We start from the raw sequence: 21481 nt of genomic DNA, 5'->3' as shown, positions 1-21481 counted from the left end.
AGATCTACAGGTTTCTGTTTCCCAGTCAATATCCGGGTAGTTGAAATCCCCCATTACAATCACTTCATTATGTTTTGCTACTTTGTCTATTTGTCCTAATAGCAGATTCTCATTCTCCTCTGTTATATTTGGTGGCTTATAGCAGACCCCCAGTAATATTTTATTATTATTTTTTGCCCCCTCTATCTCTACCCACATGGACTCGACCCCCTCTTCTCCCTCTCCTATATCTTCCCTTAGTCTGGGCTTTAGACATGACTTTACATATAAGCAGACTCCTCCGCCTTTCCCCTGTTTCCGGTCCCTTCTAAATAAACTATAATCTAATAAATTTACCGCCCAGTCGTAGCTATCGTCTAGCCAAGTCTCTGTTATACCTACGATGTCATATCTCTCCTCCGATATAAGCGCCCGCAGCTCATCCGCCTTATTGGTCAGGCTTCTTGCGTTGGTCAGCATGCAAGATAAAACTTTGGGGTTATTTAGCATCCTATTCTTCTCTAACGATCTAACTGTACTATCCCCACCCCCCTCTCCACCCTCATTATATTCACTTCTCCCCTTCCCCCTTGCTTGCCTCACATCCCACCTATCTCCTTGGTTTCCCCCCCCCCGTCTCTAGTTTAAAAACTCCTCCAACCTATTAGCCATCTTCTTCCCCAGCACCGCTGCACCCTCCCCATTGAGGTGCAGCCCGTCCCTACGGTAGAGCCTGTAGCCGACCGCGAAGTCGGCCCAGTTCTCCATGAACCCAAACCCTTCTGCCTTGCACCAACTCTTTAGCCACTTATTCACCTCCCTAACTTCCCGTTGGCGCTCCTGAGTGGCTCGCGGGATTTGTAGTATTTCTGAGAAAACTACCTTGGAGGTCCTTGCCCTAAGCTTCCTACAGTGCTGGCCAAAAGTATTGGCACCCCTGCAATTCTGTCAGATAATACTCAGTTTCTTCCTGAAAATGATTGCAATCAAATTCTTTGGTATTATTCTCTTCATTTAATTTGTCTTCAATGAAAAAAACACAAAAAGAATTGTCCTAAAGCCAAATTGGATATAATTCCACACCAAACCTAAAAAAGGGGGTGGACAAAAGTATTGGCACCCTTTGAAAAATCCTGCGATGCTTCTGTAATTGGTGTAATTAGCAGCACCTGTAACTGACCTGTGGCACCTAACAGGTGTTGGCAATAACTAAATCACACTTGCAGCCAGTTAACATGGATTAAAGTTGACTCAACCTCTGTCCTGTGTCCTTGTGTGTACCACATTGAGCATGGAGAAAAGAAAGAAGACCAAAGAACTGTCTGAGGACTTGAGAAACCAAATTGTGAGGAAGCATGAGCAATCTCAAGGCTACAAGTCCATCTCCAAAGACCTGAATGTTCCTGTGTCTTTCGTGCGCAGTGTCATCAAGAAGTTTAAAGCCCATGGCACTGTGGCTAACCTCCCTAGATGTGGACGGAAAAGAAAAATTGACGAGAGATTTCAACGTAAGATTGTGCGGATGGTGGATAAAGAACCTCGACTAACATCCAAACAAGTTCAAGCTGCCCTGCAGTCCGAGGGTACAACAGTGTCAACCCGTACTATCCATGGGCATCTGAATGAAAAGGGACTGTATGGTAGGATACCCAGGAAGACCCCACTTCTTACCCCGAGACATAAAAAAGCCAGGCTGGAGTTTGCCAAAACTGACCTGAGCAAGCCTAAAACGTTTTGGAAGAATGTTCTCTGGTCAGATGAGACAAAAGTAGAGCTTTTTGGGAAAAAGCATCAACATAGAGTGTACAGGAAAAAAAAAGAGGCATTCAAAGAAAAGAACACGGTCCCTACAGTCAAACATGGCGGAGGTTCCCTCATGTTTTGGGATTTATTTGCTGCCTCTGGCACTGGACTGCTTGACCGTGTGCATGGCTTATTAAGTCTGAAGACTACCAACAAATTTTGCAGCATAATGTAGGGTCCAGTGTGAGAAAGCTGGGTCTCCCTCAGAGGTCATTGGTCTTCCAGCAGGACAATGACCCAAAACACACTTCCAAAAGCACTATAAAATGGTTTTAGAGAAAGCACTGGAGACTTCTAAGGTGGCCAGCAATGAGTCCAGACCTGAATCCCATAGAACACCTGTGGAGAGATCTCAAAATGGCAGTTCGGAGAAGGCACCCTTCACATATCAGGGACCTGGAGCAGTTTGCCAAAGAAGAATGGTCTACAATTCCAGCAGAGCATTGTAAGAAACTCATTGATGGTTACCGGAAGCGATTGTTCGCAGTTATTTTGGCTAAAGGTTGTGCAACCAAGTATTAGACTGAGAGTGCCAATACTTTTGTCCGGCCCTTTTTTGGAGTTTTGTGTGAAATGATCAATGATTTGATTTTTGCTTCATTCTCTTTTGTGTTTTTTCCTTGCAAGCAAATTATATGAAGAGAATAAGACCAAAGAATTTGTGATCGCAATCATTTTCAGGAAGAAACTGAGTATTATCTGACAGAATTGCCGGGGTGCCAATACTTTTGGCCAGCACTGTACCTAGGTCCCTGAAATCATTTTTAAGGACCCTCCATCTACCACTCACTTTGTCATTGGTGCCGATGTGGACCATGACCGCTGGGTCTTCGCCAGCCCCACCCAGTAACCTGTCAACCCGATCCACGATGTGCCGGACTCGAGCACCAGGGAGGCAGCACACCGTTCGGCGATCCCGGTCTTTGTGACAGATTGCCCTGTCTGTCCCCCTAATAATAGAGTCACCCACTACCAGGACCTGTCTTGCCTGCCCTACACTTCCCCCCTCCCCCTCATTACTGGAGCATACACTCCCCCGGCGGTCAGAGGATCTGTCGTGCTCCAATAATGCCGGTTCTGAACCAGCCTTCCTATACTTCTTCCCTCTATCCCTCCTAACTGTTATCCAGCTCCCTGCCTGTTCAGCCTGCACTTCCCCGCTATGCTCCACCCCCAGTATTGACCCATTGAGTGTCTGCTCGGTGAGCAGCAAACTCCGTTCCATGTTGTCGATGCTCCTCAGTATCGCTATCTGAGCACTTAGATCCAGAATTTGGTCTTCCAAGTGCACGATATGCTCACATCTCTCGCAGCAGTATGGATCCTCGAGCGGTTGCTCACAGAATGCATACATTGCGCAAGATGTACACTGCATGGCTCCGGCCAACATGGACGTCATTCTAAATATGGGGATGCAGTCAGTATATATATACAAGTCCAAAACACAATTATTTATATATAGGTGTATGGAGGGGGATCAATTAGGGATGTGCAAGTGTATCAATTAGATATCGGCGGGGGATCAGTTAAGTATGGACGGGGGATCAATTAAGTATCAAGTATGGACGGGGGAATCAGCTAAGTAGGTCAGGTGGATTAATTAAGTATGGACGGTGTGTCAATTAACTATGGACTGGAGATCAATAAATATGGACTGGGGATCAATAAATATGGACTGGGGAAATAATTAATTGTGGACTGGGGAATCAATCAATTAATTATGGACAGGGGGTTAATTAAATATGGATGGGGATAAGGCAAATAAATAGGGACTGGGGATCAGTAAAAGTGGACAGGGGGAATCTATTAAATATGGACAAGGGGGATCAATTGATTATGGGCTGGGGGGGGTCGATCAGTTAAATGTGGTCGGGGGGATCAATTTAATATGGACGGGGGTGGTTGGGGGATCAATTAAATGAGGACGGGGGGTCAGTTTAAATGTGGTCAGGGGGATCAGTTAAATATGGACGGGGGGTGATCAGGGGATCAATTTAAATATGGACAGGGGGTGATCAATTAAATATGGACTGGGGGATCACTAAAGATGGCCGGGGGAGTTGCATTAAATATGGATAGGGGGGAGATCGATCAAGTATGGACAGGGGATTAATTTAAATAAGGCCGGGGGGGAGCACTTAAATATAATACAATTACAATACAAATACAATACAGTACAGTACAGTACACACTCGGATTCAGTAGGGCCGCTTATCGCGGCCTCCTGCCCCTCACTCACCTCCTCTAGGGATGCTGCACGCTATCACAGCGCGCTCGCCCCTCCGGTCGCCTCTTACTGGTCCTCCTGGTCACCTCCTGGTCACCACCACCTGGCGCCCTCCGCCGGTCGGCGCTGCACGCTATCACAGCGCTCTCTTGCGCTCGTTCCTCCGGTCGCCCCCTACCGGTCCACTCGGTCACCTCCGCCTGGCTCCCTCGCCAGAGGGCCGCGAGCCGAGTCGGACCTCGCTGCACGCCGCACACCACAGCCACACCACAGCCCACGTGTTCACACCCCACGAGCGCTCTCACTTCCGGTCACGTGCTCTCTCTGTAGCTGGGAAGGGGTCAGATGAAAAAGTCCTGGAGATGTTTTTCCCTCCTTCCCAGCTCCTACAGCAGCACAAACTCCCAGCACCAACAGGCTCCTCCTCTTCGGTAGGCACGGCAGGTAGCAAGCAGGTGCTTCCAGGTAAGCAGGCGGACAAAGCCCATAGACAGACTGGCGGAAGACAGACTGTCGGGCTGGAGAGTAGTCAGGCTGGCGGACTGGACTAGTAGTCAGGCTGGCGTGCAGGACTAGTAGTCAGGCTAGCAGCGGGACCTGAGGGCTGAAGCAGATGTAAGTACACTGTGCATCAACTATTTTTCGGGCACCTCCATTTTGGAGGAGGTGCCTTATATATGGGAGGACCTCCGGCAATTGGCCGGGGACTCCTTAGGGCGGCGCGCGTGGCCCCTTTAAGAGGGAGGGAGCGCGCGCCCTAAGCACAGTGCCCGGGAAGCTCCGCGCACCGGCAGCAGAAGCAGGAAGAGGAGCGCTGGAGGACACCGGGCAGGGAGCGCAGCGGTGAGAGGGACGGCGTCTCTGCCTGGCAGGGGGCAGAGACGCCGATTCTACAGTACCCCCCCCTTTACGCCCCCTCTTTTTTAGGCCAGAAAGAAATTTTTCAAGAAGAAGCGGGGCATGAATGTTCTCCCTGGGTTCCCAAGTTCTCTCCTCTGGGCCAAACCCCTTCCAATGTACCAGAAAAAAGGTTTTTCCTCTTACCCTCTTGGTGGCCAGAATGTTCTCTACCTCAAAAACGTCCTCAGCGGAAACCGGAGCAGGGGGAGTACCTGGATTGCTGGAAAAAGAATTAAACACAACTAGTTTGAGGAGAGATACGTGGAAGGAGTTGAGGAGTTGGGAATCCGTAAGGTGGCTGGGAGTTTTAACTTGTAGGCCACTGGGTTGATTTGTTTGAGGACTTCAAATGGACCGACGAACCAAGGACCCAACTTGTAGGAGGGTATTTTGAGCTGAACATGTTTGGAGGAGAGCCAAACCTTGTCTCCCTGATGGAATTGAGGAGGATCCAGACGTCTCTTGTCAGCATATCTCTTCATCCGCTCAGAGGACTGAAGAAGTGTGGACCTAGTATTCTCCCAAATGGTGGAAAATTCGCTGGCCAGAGACTCCACGGCAGGGTTGTCCACAGAAGCGGAGACGGGAAACGGAATCCGGGGATGTTGACCATAGACTACAAAGAACGGGGACTTGGAAGTCGATTCGCTCTCATGGTTGTTGTAGGAGAATTCAGCCCATGGTAGGAGGTCCACCGAATTGGTATGGTGAGCATTAACAAAGTGCCGGAGGTAGCTGGTAAGGATCTGGTTGATACACTCCACTTGGCCATTGGACTGTGGATGGTAAGCGGAGGAGAAATCCAGGGTGACATCCAGCAGCTTACACGTAGCTCTTCAGAAGCGTGAGGTGAACTAAACTCCTCGATCCGACACAATGTGGAGGGGTAGGCCATGGAGACTGAAGATGTGAAGGATGAAGTCCTTAGCCAGCTCCGATGCAGACGGGAGACCAGGCAAGGGAATGAAGTGGGCCATTTTAGAAAAGCGGTCGGCGACCACCCAAATGACTGTACAACCGGCAGAAACAGGGAGGTCTGTAATAAAGTCCATGGCAATGTGCTGCCACGGGGCAGCAGGTACGGGAAGGGGCAAGAGGTGACCGGCTGGAAGATGTCTGGGAACTTTGTTGCGGGCACAAGATGAACAGGCCGAGACGAAGTCTACCACATCTTTGCGCAGGGTAGGCCACCAGTAATGCCGGGTAATGAGCAGGAAAGTTTTCTTTTGTCCGGCATGGCCGGCTAGTTTAGATGAATGACCCCAGTGAAGAATCTTCTCCCGATCTGGAACTGCTACCAACATCTTACCGGGTGGGAGATGAGTCAGATCTAAGGGGGCCATAGTCATTACTTTGGAGGGGTCGATAATGTGCATAGGCTCCTCCTCTAGATCGGAGGACAGGAAGGATCGGGACAAGGCGTCAGCTTTAACATTCTTGTCCGCCAGACGGAAATGTAGGATAAAGTCGAAGCGAGCAAAGATCAAAGACCACCGGGCCTGACGCAGATTGAGTCTTTGGGCATTCTGAAGATATGCAAGGTTTTTGTGATCAGTATAGATGATCACTGGGTATAGAGCCCCTTCAAGCAGGTAACGCCACTCCTCCAGCGCCAATTTGATGGCTAGCAGTTCACTGTGTCCTATGGAGTAGTTGCGCTCCGACGAGGAGAAGAGTTTGGAGAAGAAGCCGCAGGTTACCATTCTCCCGGATGAAGATTTTTGGGTGAGCACCGCTCCGGCTTCGGAGGAGGAAGCATCAACCTCCAGGAAGAACTGTTTGTTGCAGTCCGGACGGTGCAGCACTGGGGCAGAGGAGAAGGCTTGCTTTAAGGAAAGAAAGGCCTCCTCAGCTTCGGACGGCCATACCTTGGGATTTGCTCCCTTACGGGTGAGCGCAGAGATGGGAGCAGTCTGGGAAGAGAAGTGCGGGATGAAGAGACGGTAGTAGTTGGCAAAGCCCAGGAATCGCTGAATCGCCTTCAACCCCTCCAGACGGGGCCATTTTAAGATGGCAGAGAGCTTCTCGGGGTCCATTCGTAGACCTGTCTGGGAGATAATATAGCCCAAGAGCGGAAGGGAGGTCTGCTCGAAGAGGCACTTCTCAAATTTGGCATAGAGGTGATTCGGCCTGAGGCTAAGCAGGACCTGACGAATATCCCTCTGGTGTGGGAAGGTCCGGAAAGAAGACCAAGATGTCGTCTAGGTACACCACCACGCAAGAATATAGAAGATCACGGAAGATGTCATTGACTAATTCTTGGAAGACTGCGGGAGCATTGCAGAGACCGAAGGGCATTACACGGTATTCATAGTGACCATCCCGGGTATTGAATGCAGTCTTCCACTCGTCTCCTTGACGGATCCAGACCAGGTTATACGCCCCACGTAGATCCAGCTTGGAAAAGATCCTAGCGCCCTTAAAGCGGTCAAACAACTCGGAGATGAGTGGCAGGGGGTATTTATTTTCGACCGTGATTTGGTTGAGTCCTCGATAGTCTATACAGGGGCGTAGTGAACCATCCTTCTTCTTGACGAAGAAGAATCCGGCTCCAGCCGGAGAGTAGATTTCCGGATGAATCCCCTAGCCAGATTTTCCTTAATGTATTCTGACATGGCCCGGGTTTCGGCCGACGACAATGGGTAAATACGCCCACGGGGTGGAGTGGCACCGGGTACCAGGTCAATCGGGCAATCATATGGCCTATGAGGTGGCAGTGTCTCTGCTTTCTTTTTGTCGAAGACATCTGCATAGGGCCAGTAAAGTGCCGGTAAACCGGGTAGATTAGCCGGGGTAAGGGGCGGACGAACCGGGACCAGGCAGGTCTTATGGCAATCCTGCCCCCAATGGAGAACTTCACCGGATTGCCAGTTCAGCACGGGCTCATGTCTCTTAAGCCAGGGTAGACCTAGCAATAGGGAGTGAGAGAGACCGGAAAGCACATGGAACGAGATCCTCTCAGAGTGCAGCATTCCCACCTGCAGGGTTATAGGTTCTGTGACGAGCAGGATGGTCACTGGAAGGAGTCTTCCATCCATGGAGGCGACTGCCAATGGTTCAGCCAGAGGTTTGGTGGGAATGTGATATTTCTCTACCAGGAAATGAGGTTCCCAGCAGCTCCAGAATCCAGGTGAGCAATTTCAAAGTAGCGGTTCTCTCCTCAGAAGATAGAGACGGATAAAGTCAAGGACGGAGAGGATTTACTTATGCCTAGGACGACCTCTCCGAGTGGAGTTTCCCGGCTTCACCGGGCAGGAACGGATCAGGTGCTCCTTACTACCACAGTAGAAACAGCTCCCCTCGGTTTGGCGAGTTTCTAGGCAAGACTTGACCATCTTGGTCTGGTCAATCTGCATAGGTTCGGGCGAGCATGCCCGGGGAATTGCTGGTTGTGAAACCGGTTTCTGAAAAACAGGAGCAAGACGAGGAAATCTTCTCTCCCGGGCAACCTCCTTGGTACGTTCTTGGAAACGGATGTCAATCCGGGTAGCTAGTGACACCAGGTCTTCCAGGGTGGTAGAAATGTCCCGACCGGCTAACTCGTCCTTAATCCGACCGGAAAGACCCTCCCAGAAGACGGACACCAGAGCCTCGTTGTCCCAGGCAAGCTCAGAAGCGAGGGTACGGAACCGTATGGCATATTGGCCCACGGTGAGACTCCCTTGGCAGAGACGTAGCAGAGAGGAGGCTGAAGAGGACTTTCGTCCTGGTTCATCGAAGACTTTCCAGAAAGCAGCGAGGAAAGACGATAGATCGGACACCAGGGGATCCCCTCTCTCCCACACGGGATTTAGCCATGCCAGTGCTTCCCCAGTGAGATGGGACATGATGAAAGCCACCTTGGCCCGGTCGGAGATGAACTGATGTGCCAAAAGTTCAAAGTGCAGGGTGCACTGGTTTATGAAACCTCGAGCTAAAGCGGGGTTGCCAGCAAAACGTGGAGGTGCCGAGAACCGGGGTCCATAGCCGGACGCCATAATAGGACTGGGTTGTGGTGCCGCGGAAGCAGGCGCTGTTTGACCAGAGACGGACACAGACGGGTCGGACAATGCGTATATAAGAAAGCTCCATTCATATACAGTATGTATGGTCACAATGTAAAGGTCTTGTCATACAACAGAGTAGCTTTATCTTACGTAAACCATTATGGAGGAACTCTGCCAAGATCCCTAATGACACTTATGTCTAATCAATTCAGATGGCGAAGTCTCACCTTTTATCTTTAACAGCACCTCATATAAAGAGGAAGAGAATTGCAAGTGGACCTTTTTAGCCGTAGACTACTGGAACAGTGTCCAACCTGCATTGAATAAGCAAGGAATGTGAAAGTGAGTTTTGGATCTAGGCCCATTTTCAGTCCAAATATGGCACCCTGGGATCTGAATCCAGTGCTTACGGCTCTAACAAGCCTTCACTTGAACTTATAGATTCTGGGTCTTCACATTAAAGACTATTATCCCGGTGGCCCTGACTTCAACATGGTAAGTTAGTGACATTCAAGCTTTGTCGGTTAATCCTTTGTTTATACAGATCCTAGAAGATGGGCCGGTTCCGGAGCTACCCTATCTTCCGAAGATGGCTTCCAATTTCCATAGAAGTCAGGAACTTGTGCACCCTACTTTCTGTGCTAATCCGGGGAATCCATGGCAGAACAATAAGAAAAAGGATGTCCCCATCAAGCATTATGTAAGGTTGCGATTCAGTCTTCACCTTGCACCTTCTATAGACACTATAGGCTTGATCTGGGATCTTCTGCTGCCCTTTCCTTTAGGAAAACTGTTCTACAGGCTGTGGTCCCACCCTAACTTTAAAGTTTTTTCTCTGTAAATCTCTTGTTGTAGGTGCTGTCATGGGTGATAGGAAAACACCAAATTACTTACCGGTAATGTGATTTTCCTGAGCCCATGATAGCACCCTTATATTCCCTCCCATTACTGGCAGAAGTTGATCACTTCATTTCCTTCATGGTGTTTGATTCACGTGGTGTGTAGAAGGAAAAATCATGGGATATATAACTATTAATTAGTGTCCTCTCATGCTCTGTAAACAACTGAGGTGGTGGAGAGGAGAAGCACGTTTATTCTGTAGGTTTCCTGTCCTGGAAGGGCGGATCCCCTCTCTCGTTGTAGGTGCTGTCATGGGCTCAGGAAAATCACATTATCGGTAAGTAATTTAGTGTTTTGGACATGAAGCTTCCAGCTCGTGCCACGCATGCACACACTCGGCTGATGACACATGCACACGCCCTCCCCTTCTAACTACATGGGATATCTGCCATATATTGCTGTATATTAGGGCAGGATGCAACCAAGCCCATCAGTGCTGGCATTGTAAACTAGGGTGTCTGTCCTCATGGGGATAGATAGTGCTGGGCAGCCTGCCTAATCTAATAGTATGGGCGTTACTAATAGGCTGTAAGCCAGATACTGTGCATTACTTATGTGTGACCAGCGCCCTATACAAGTTGTTTTTTTTTTGTGTGCAATTTTAATACTTAACAATCACCCCCTCCATGAACTGGTAGGCTGTGAGTGGTTATCTCATCAGTATTTTACACCTGTGTTGCCGCCATCTTTATTATGTGGGTTTGCTGCATCCTGGTAGAGCAATAGTTCTGGGCAGGTAAACACAGCTGCCGTTTTTTGCTGTTTATTCTTGAATTTTGGGGAAATCTTTTATGGTGGCTTTGCTTTTTATTTTACCATACAAAGCATGGACTTCAACTGCAACGAAAACCATTAGGGTACGTGCCCATGATCAGAAATAGTAGTGTTTTGGCCGCAGTGTATTTTCTCTGCTTCCAAAACGCTGCATTCTACATTGCAAGCGCAGTGGATGGATTTATAGGAATCCCATGCCCACTGTGCTTCTATTTGACGCTGCATAAACTCACCAGCTGCGCAGGTTTCCGAGCCGCAACATGTCAATTTCTGCGTATTTTGCCCAATATATTGCCATTAGATGCGGTAAATCCGTATAGTAACCTAAATACACGCGTTTATTAGAACGCCAGTGTTTTGGATGCAGCGAAAATACTCTACATCCAAGACATTACTATTCCTGATCGTGGTCACGTACCCTTAGGATTAACTAGAAAGGAGATTGAGACAGGCCCTCTAGTCCAACATCTCGCCTTACCTCACAAATGCTTTTTTGGATAAATGAGCAAACATTCCCAAAGACACCTCTAAAATCTTACAGAACATCTTCCCAGAAGAATGGAATGCTGTGACTATAGAGGGGACTAGCTCCATATTAATGCACATAGATTTACAATGAGATGTGATAAAATCTCCTGCAGGTGTAACTGGTGTCCCAATAAGTTTGTCCAGAAGGGAGAGTTGTGGGAGCTGTGGTCCCACAGAATAATGAGGTGGGCGTAAATAAACGCGTTAACACCCCATGCTATCTGGTTAATGCCTTATGTGAGCTTTTTGTCACTCTCAGTCAACATAGTGTACATCACGTATCTGGGAGCCTTTACATCAACTAACCTTACTTACTCTAGAAAGATACAAGTTTTCATTCTTCACTGCTTCTCCTTTTGTAAAGAAAAGATTATTTTATAGGTAAATCCAGACCAGTGACTATTTTACACCATCGTGTGGTTAAAATTTGTTAATGCAACAGAAATTTCAGCAAAAGACAAACAGGAAACATAATGCTGTAATTAAATGGATTCCTTTTTATTTAATCTTATCACCCATTCACAATCTTCAGTCCAACTTTACCCCCTGCAGATCCTATAACACTGGTCATCCTCCTCTTCTGAGTCCTGATCAGAACAGAACACTGCACAACAAAAAAAGGAACTCTTCACAAAGATAGACAGATCCCCTCCTACAAATTACATAGGAAATACAGCGACATAGAGGAAGCAAAAATTATCACAATCATAAAATATCCCAAAGATTTATTGAAAAATGTACATCAATATTATACAAAAAAAATATTAATTAAATATATAAGAAAAAAGGACCGTAAATAATATGTAAACAAAAACATGAATCAATGATCCATGGAACAGATTGGAAGGCACAGCATACAAAAACTAACATAATGCCCCAAATAGTAGGAACGCAATGTAATTAGTCAAAATCACTGCACATTACTAGATAAGCTATAAAAACAGTCTCCTGGAATTGTGTGACCCAAGCATGGGCAGCATAGATCAAAAAGGAAGATATACACTGTGTGCAGAATTATTAGGCAAGTTGTATTTTAGAGGATTATTTTTATTATTGATCAACAACTATGTTCTCATTCAACCCAAAAGACTCAAATATCCAAGCTTAATATTTTTGGAAGTTGGAGTGCTTTTTTTTTTTAGATTTGGCTATCTTAGGAGGATATCTGTTTGTGCAGGTAACTATTACTGTGCAGAATTATTAGGCAACTTAATAAAAACCAAATATAATCCCATCTCACTTGTTTATTTTCACCAGGTAAACCAATATCAGTGCACAAAATTTAGAAATAAACATTTCTGACATGCAAAAACAAAAAATTAGTGATCAATATAGCCACCCTTCTTTATGATGACACTCAACAGCCTTCCATCCATAGATTCTGTCAGTTGCTTGATCTGTTTTCGATCAACACTGCATGCAGCAGCCACCACAGCCTCCCAGACACTGTTCCGAGAGGTGTACTGTTTTCCCTCCCTGTAGATCTCACATTTTATGATGGACCACAGGTTCTCTATAGGGTTCAGATCAGGTGAACAAGGGGGCCATGTCATTATTTTTTCTTCTTTTAGACCTTTACTGGCCAGCCACGCTGTGGAGTAGTTGGATGCATGTGATGGAGCATTGTCCTGCATGAAAATCATGTTTTTCTTGAACGATACCGACTTCTTCCTGTACCACTGCTTGAAGAAGTTGAATTCCAGAAACTGGCAGTAGGTCTGGGAGTTGAGCTTCACTCCACCCTTAACCCGAAAAGGTCCCACAATTTCAGCTTTGATGATATCAGCCCATACCAGTACCCCACCTTCACCTTGCTGGCGTCTGAGTGGAGCTCTCTGCCCTTTACTGATCCAGCATCTGGCCCATCAAGAGTCACTCTCATTTCATCAGTCCATAAAACCTATGAAAAATCAGTCTTAAGATATTTCTTGGCCCATTCTTGACGTTTTATCTTATGTTTCTTGTTCAAAGGTGGTAGTTTTTCAGCCTTCCTTACCTTGGCCATATCCCTAAGTATCGCACACCTTGTGCTTTTTGACACTCCAGTAACGTTGCAGCTCTAAAATATGGCAAAACTGGTGGCGAATGGCATCTTGGCAGCTTCACGCTTGATTTTCCTCAATTCATGGGCAGCTATTTTGCGCCTTTTTTGGCCAACACGCTTCTTGCGACCCTGTTGGCTATTTGCCATGAAACGCTTGATTGTTCAGTGATCACACTTCAAAAGTTTGGAAATTTCAAGATTGCTGCATCCCTCTGCAAGACATCTCACAATTTTGGACTTTTCAGAGCCCGTCAAATCTCTCTTCTGACCCATTTTGCCAAAGGAAAGGAAGTTGCCTAATAATTAAGCACACCTTATATAGGGTGTTGATGTCATTAGTCAACACCCCTCCTCATTACAGAGACGCACATCACCAGATTTACTTAATTGGTAGTTGGCTCTCAAGCCTATGCAGCTTGGAGTAGTACAATATGTATAAAAAGTATCATGTGATCAAAATACTCATTTGCCTAATAATTCTGCACACAGTGTATAGTGGTATAATAGCCACACTTACATCTCAATGTCCCATATATAAAATATAAACAATTAATGTGTATATTTGACAAATGATTCACATGCCACAGACACATTCATTTAAATATAGTTATGGCATATATGAAACAAGCATAACAAATAATAGGTGCAGCAATAGTACAATAACACCTACCTTTAGCCATAGTGTAAAGCGGGGTATGAGAACATCCCGACGCGCGTTTTACCACCGCCTGCAGTTATCTATGCTGCCCATGCTTGGGTCACAGAATTCCAAGAGACTGTTTTTTATAGCTCATCTATTTAATGTGCAGTGATTTAGACTAAGTACATGGCACTTGTACTATTTGGGGTTTAATGTGAGTTTTTGTATGTTGTGCCTTCTAGTCTGTTTCATGCATCATTGATTTATGTTTTTGTCTACATATTATTTACTTTATTTTTTCTATATGTAATTATTTTTTACATGATATTGATGTCTAGTTTTCAATATTTTTTTCATATTTTATGATTCTGATCATTTTTGTTCCCTCTATGTCGCTATAGGTACAGTAGAACACTGCACAAGACTGACAGGCCGAGCAGTTTCAAGGACATACAGTCACTAGTTGGATATTACACATTAGACACACATTTCTAGTATGTGTAACTTTAAAAACCCCCCTGATTTTATCAGCAGACTATACATCATGGCCTCAGGCTATGTAGTTACTGTCAGCAGGAATACAGAAAGACAGGATCTGACGCTGCTGAAAGCACCAAGGAGCTGGAGGGCAAGAGACGGCCGTCTTATGTCTTCAGCTGGTGCTACGTACAAAGGACCAATAACAATAAATGGGCATTTTCAAATGTCGGTTTTTGTGTACTGATGGTACTTGATAAAAAAATAAAGTGGATACCCGTCCTGCTTTGATCCATGTTGTGAATCAAATTTGCCAATGCAAGTCAATGGCCCTGTGAAAAAAAAAGGATATCACACCGATGTCATACCCGTGTTGTCAGTATTCTACTGTTTAATGAGTAATAGATCATTATAAAAAAAATTCATACGAAAAAACGGATCAAAAATAGGTCCAGCACACTGAAATAAACATGGTCTGCTCTTTACGTATGAGAAAAAAACTGGTGTGTAAAACTGGTGTATCACCGATGTTAATGGTCATGACCTCTACTGAAACAGACATGGACACGGCGCGAGAAAACGATAAGTGAGAAGATTAATGCAGTAAACCAGACCAGCATTAAATGTAAAGTACAATAGAAGGCGCTTGAGTGTCTTACATTCAGCTACAAGATCACTCAGGTCCACGATGAAGGACTATTTTCACATTTCAGTCTAAATGGACCCTGAATTGTTACACGCGACCTCAGTTCTTCCTGACAACTTGGCATCTACGTCTCTTATGATATCACATCAGTCTTGTTATCAATCTGATTTGCTTTGTTTGCCTGTGGCTTCTTTCACACAGGACTGATTGTAAGCTATTTTATCAGTTTGCTTTTCAGGAATTGATATACAACGATAATGTAACCCAATAGGGCTATTCATATGGCAGTTTTACAGATGCCCATTGAAGTCTATGGAAAGTGCTTAACATACAGATGCATCAATACGTATTCACTATTCTAAATGGGTCTATTTTTGTCCAATATAAAATAAGAGCAATGAATGAAAATACAAATGCACTGATCCATTACTGGGAGAATATTGAGTACTAATGCATCCTGTGACATTGTAGGTATGTATTGCACATTCATATTAGGGATGTATAACCATATGCTTATGTGATACTGGTCTAAAGCCTGAGGCTATGCGGACATACTACAGCCGGAGGGGCTGCTAAAAACCAAACCAACATGCTGAATGGCGCATTTGCAAATGACAGGACCTGAAAGAAATTTACTTGTTACTGGCTATGCGGTTCTTCAACAGCTATTCTCCGCACAGCCATTAAAAATGAAATTGCTTTTCGGTGCGGTCATGCTGAGCGACGGGGTTTACAACCATATAGCGGCATCACCTTGGCCATGGCTCGCATGCAAAGCGCAAAAGCAGCCTTAAAGTGGTCTCAGAGAATGTGATAAAAACAGTCCCTATCACATATTTCAAACTGCAGCTCCTGCTAGTCATGTGTCAGGATAGGTCCAGACTGAAGAAACACAGCTCGAGACATGTCTGCTATGGAGCAGAGCTGTAATGGGAGAAAAAACCCTCCTCAGCTGAGTTAACAGAAGAGGTTATGTTTCTCCAGCCTAAGTCCTCCTCAGTTGTAAACCTGTTCTTCTCACTGAGCCAGACAAGTTTACAGCAGGGCACGGAGACTAACGGAGCACGCAGCAGGACAGGAAAAAATAGCCTCATATGCTCCTTCAGTCATGGAACAGTTTTTTATGTCCTGCTTCAGCTCTGGTTCACAGCTGACTGATCAGAACAGGTACGTGTGTGTGTGTGTGTGTGTGTGTGTGTGTGTGTGTGTGTGTGTGTGTACAAATTTGCTCCTATTTCCTTCAGACACATCAAGATCTGTGTTTTTTCAAGCTGCAACCATCCTAACATCTGACTAGGACGGGTTGCAGTTTCATAAACAGTATGTGAAACTGGCCAAGATACAAAGCCCCTCCAGAAACCTGCACAGTAAATCCACAGCAATTCACTGTCAGCACGGTGGCTCAGTGGTTAGCACTGTAGTGTTGTAGCGCTGGGTTCTGGGTTCAAAAAAGCTCATGAAAAGTGGTGGATGCCAGGAGGTAGGGCGGCTCAGATTACTGACAGCTGGATTTGGTCCTGCAAATTGATTCACACCAACTCTAATTACAATCTTTCATTCGCCTCTCTGTACGCCATTCTTTTTAGCCACCAATCATTCCACCATAGCCCTTTACATCTTCCATAACTGCTTCTGCCTTCATGATTGGAATCTACATGTCTTGTTGTCTCTCTGGCTCCTACCTGAGTTACTGTTGGTGAATCGGACACTTAGGTCTTTGTACAGACGAGGCTCAAGTAACCAACATCATTTGGAGGAGAAGGGGTAACTGCAAAGGAATATGGCAGTAACCAAGTCACATAGGATATAATATCTGCATCCTTCTGCTTTATTCAATGGTCAAGTGGTCATGTGTTGAGGGGATGGGGGACTTCTAGTGATCGATGGGGTCCCACACATGCCATATGTACATTTTATAATGGGCTAATGCCCAATAAAAACAATTCTATCGTAAAATAGAGTACTGTACACTGTGTATAAATAGCTGACTAAGAAAGAACGAGCCGTTTAGAAATGACCACAAGAGATACGTTATAATAGCTACTTTATATAATATGATTTTTTTTTGAATTTATGAATTGTAATCTAATTATATAATCTATTATTTCATTACAGATAAAATACACATGGCACCAAGAATAATTACTAAAATGTTGTCAAAGTTTTGAAAAAATACACTTTTAATTTTCAGATGCATATAACATCATGTGTACCAATTCATTGAAGAAGTAGTAGCATGATTGCTCGATAAACATGTAAGAGATTTTGAATTAAGTCAGTTTCAGATACCTGTAGTGTACTTACATCATCATAGCGTCCTAAGGGGAGCTTAATTCAGTTCAGCTCAACCATAAGATGTCCCGATATTGCTGTTGTAGCCTTACACCATTAAAGATTGATTGCCTATCCAGTCCAAAATTTTCAGATGCAGCAGGAAAAAATTTTCAGATGCAGAAGCTCTGTCAAAACTATAGTGGCTGTGGCAGGGTACTGTAGATCCACTTCAGATCTACAGTACACGGCCACTATAGAAATGATGGAGCTGCTGTGTTCTGGTAGCATCTGAGAACTTCCGGCCACCAGAAAGTTAGTTGTTGTGGATGCCGGGTGTCGCACCATTACTGCTCACATATTGCTGGATAGGCCTACAGATAGGCAATTAATAAAATGTAGTGACCAACCTTTTAAAAAAAATAAATACATAAAATAAATATTATGTTACTGCACTCAAAGTTTCTCAAGCTTCAGAGCTGAAATCTCCCAACATGCTCACTGGATCAACATCTGCACAGACTGCTCTAATGACTTGTTATCTCAGTTGAGACCTATACGGTGATCTAGAGTAGCAACTGATACGTTTTTATTGGAGCTTTTCTTAGTAGTTAGGGGATTTGTCTGTGATCCCAATAGCAACCAACATATGTGTAAATGCAGAACCTGTCTAGAACACGTGTTATATCATAAGACAAGTGCATGAGTTAGTGAAGTATTTGCAAGATCCACAGATAACATTTATATATTAATGTCCAAATGTACACATAACCTCTAACTAAAAGGCTTACTCCCATCTTGGCAAGTTATCACTTATTCACAGGATAGGTGACAACTTACTGATCGCTCTGACCCCTAAAGAAATCCTGACTACGAGGCTCAGAAATGTCCTGCTAGAATGAATCAATGGCTGCACATGTTGGCCTCCGCTCCATTCATTGTCTATGGGACTACAGGAGATTGCCCCTTTAAGGACAGCTTTATACATCCAACATTCTTAAACCATGTACAGATCATGATGTCTGGACTTGCTGGGGGTCTTCTGACCCGAACTCAATAACCTCATAGGCATATATGAGGTTGTTGAGATTAGTTCAGGAGGTCCACGAACCAGTGTAGACATCACAGTCCTTACTCTGTCCCATGAATGTTGGATATGTCAAACTGGCTTGTTGCTCATCCTTTTTTCTTCCTAAAAATAAATTAACATATAATGAAATGTAGTTCACGATCCACATCACAGCAAATACTCTGTAGAAGTCGACTCTAGAAAAACAAATAAATTATGATTACGGTATATACATAGTGCTCATACAGCAGTTTTTCACCATAGGATTATCCCTTGTGGAGTCCAAATCTTCCAATTATTGTGGTGCATTGAGTAATTTTACCAAACAGAATTTTTGTATCTTGTCTTATAGAAAAACAATTCTACACATATAAAATCCAGACTGTCAATTGTGCAGCAAATCTCAGCGACAATGCATTTAAAACTTGCCTAGTAATGGATGGACATAAATAGTAGATAAATAGTTTAGTGTTAAGTTTTGCACACCAAGACGTCTGCAAATGGTCCAAGTAGAGTTTTATTAAATATGCATCGGATCCAAACCAAATAGGTCGTTGATGGTTTAATGTTTTCAGAAAACGTGTGGTTTTGGTAAGATAACATGTAAGGCATGTACGTGTTTTCTCCTTGCTCCTGAATCCATACTTCATATTTCACATCTCTTACTTTCAAATACTTGAGATTCCACGGGATATGCCAGGTCACAGACAGCTTTGTTACGCTGGCTTCAGAGCTAGAAGCCTGGCACCTGGATTCCCTTACCTTCCCCGGATATAATCCATTTGCCCACTTCTGCTTCCTAGTACCAGGCTTAGTTTTCACAACGCTTCTTATAGCTTGTATAAGAGATGTTACATCCACCTTTGTGTCCTGGTAAATACGGAAAAGCCACTCTGGGTTACGGCAGCAAAGATGACGCGGCACTTCCTTGCTTTTTTTAATACGTTCCTGTTCACTGGCGTCTAGATGGATAATGCCACCTTGCTCCCATGGCCTTTCAGGATATGTGATTGTATTTGCTATTTCCTTATTTTGCCAGCCAACATACTGGAGTTCCATGCCGGGAAGAGTTGCCAGAGTTTTGTATGGTGTGTAATGATCCGGGTTTACGCCATAAGGGAAGAGTTCTACCACTGCAGCTCCCTTTGGCAGAAAGAGAGACATAACTAACTGTGCTCCGTGCATACAGACAAGCATGGAAGCATTACTGATCAAGCGCACAATGTCTGTAAAAGTGTGGTCCTCTAAAGACACGGTGATGGTTTTCATCTGAAATTCCTGAGCAAGAGCCAGGAGTAATTCGGCCTCATTTACAATTAGTCGATCCATTGTTCGGCTGAAGAGAACTATATAGTCTTCAGATGCACTTTGATCAGTGCTAATATTCAATTTTCCCAATATGAATTTAGCAAAGTGCCTAATTTCATTACCAGACACTAGTATATTGGCCTTTGGACCTTGCGGTTGGACAAAGCCATACTGATACCATGTGGTGATCTTTGTTAAACCAACATAAGACTTGGTGAAACATAATAGCCTGCCCAAAGTCTTTAGCTGCTCTTTAAAAAGAGGCAGCTTATTGCTCATAAGCTTGTACAACTCGAAGTGAGAGCCTTCCACCCAGCCCTCCATAAAGAACAGACGAGAGTCCAGGTCTAGGTCCGGGAACTGCTGCATGGTGTAGAATATGGGCAGAAGGTCGTCATGAAACACATGCATGAGGTTATCTGGATTAAACCTGTTCGTTATGAGGGCAACATCTGGCACAAACACTGGCTTGGGCATAAATTTCAGTGCAGCAGCTGGAAGCTCAATGAAGTTGAAATATTGTGTATTGTGGTCATCCACTGAAGAGAGGTCTAGCAGAGCAGGCTGGAAGCGTCTAGAACCCAAGCTGGGCAACATGATGGACGAGTTACTATGAAAAAAGACAAACTCCTCCGCCTCTGTAGAGTAACAAAGCGATTCAAAGCGACACACGCGATCCGTATGCATCCTACCTGTGCAAACCATTTTAGTGCCATCTTCCACAAGAGCATATAGAGCTGCCTGATAGTCTATGCGGACCTGTGACAGCTCCTGGGATTGACGCGTAAGGTCCAACTCCTCCTCAATGAAAGAAAACTGTTCCCATAACTTGACATATTTCCACAATACTGCAGCCAGGACTGACACAAGCAGAGCATTAAACACGGCAGATATGTTCATTCTGCAGATGTGCTGGGTAAAGATATCCAGAAGGAAGCCTAATAGGAGTCACAGTCATAATTAATCCACCTTAACATAGTAGAGGAAACCTGAGAAAGAAGAAAAGGACATTATCAGCCAAAAGAAACATGGTGGTCTAATGCAATGTACATTATCGTAAAAACTAGGTTTTACAGACTCATCACCAATCTACAGGATTATGCACCCGCCATCTTGGGGTTCCCATGTACCATTTACATAGAGCAGCAGTCATACATGCGCATTGCTACTCCATTCAAAGCGGATGGAAAACACTGAGTTCAAGGTTTGCAGGGTAAAATAATAAACTGGTTCATGACAAAATATATTATGAGTTATTTTCACATGATAATCACCTCACTGTCATTGGTATTCTCTTTATATAGTTTTATGTTTCATCTCAATAACTATTGGGGTTGGCATACTGACTGCTGCAATAAAGTGACTCTGGCACTTTGCAGAGGGTTGTACCTGTATGTCCCTCTTTATTGATATTTGGGCTGTCTGTCTATGGGACTGCTGGATAAAGCTGCGCGCTCTACTCGACTGTACACATTGTTTTATAGACAATGAATGGTGCTTTGTTGCTCATCCTGAATCTTTGATTCAGACCCTCAGTGATAAATAAAGTATTGCCTCTCCTAGGGAAATGGGCTACCTTAATATTTTTAGAATTCCCTTTTAATGCCTCCTTCGCACGTCTGTACGAAACACGTACGTAAGAAAATGGTACCGGTGTCATCAGTGTATTACATCCGAGTGTCATCCATAGGTCTGTTTTTACCATCAGTATTTTTCCGGTATGGATAAAGAAAGAAATAAATTACAAAGTTCCTCCTATACTTTGTAATGTTAAACACAGACAGCACACAGATGGTACACTGATGTCATCCGTGTGCTGTACATGTTTTTCACGGACCTATAGACTTGTATTGGCCCTTTTGACATGTCTGGGTTTGTTTTGCACGGACACGCGATCCATGTAAAAACACGGACATAGGTTATAATTAA

The 21481-nt window shown here is 44.7% G+C and overlaps 1 protein-coding gene across 2 annotated transcripts in view; it reads right to left on the bottom strand.

Annotated features, from left to right (window-relative positions):
- Nucleotides 1–11805: 11805 nt before the first annotated feature.
- The window catches only part of POMGNT2 (protein O-linked mannose N-acetylglucosaminyltransferase 2 (beta 1,4-)), a 110513-nt gene continuing 100837 nt past the window's right edge, over nt 11806–21481 (bottom strand). For both annotated transcript variants that reach the window (XM_073678054.1, XM_073678053.1), the window contains exon 2: nt 11806–20541. In XM_073678054.1, coding sequence (XP_073534155.1) covers nt 18716–20452 — 1737 coding nt within the window. In that variant the 5' untranslated portion in view covers nt 20453–20541 and the 3' untranslated portion in view covers nt 11806–18715. The remainder of the gene's footprint in view (nt 20542–21481) is intronic.

The sequence above is a fragment of the Phyllobates terribilis genome, unplaced genomic scaffold, assembly GCF_046119375.1.
Source record: "Phyllobates terribilis strain yellow unplaced genomic scaffold, ASM4611937v1 Scaffold_4__5_contigs__length_816908805, whole genome shotgun sequence".
Classification (NCBI taxonomy): Eukaryota; Metazoa; Chordata; class Amphibia; order Anura; family Dendrobatidae; genus Phyllobates; species Phyllobates terribilis.
Note: the sequence above shows the minus strand (reverse complement) of the source record. Positions and strands in the feature narration are given on the sequence as shown.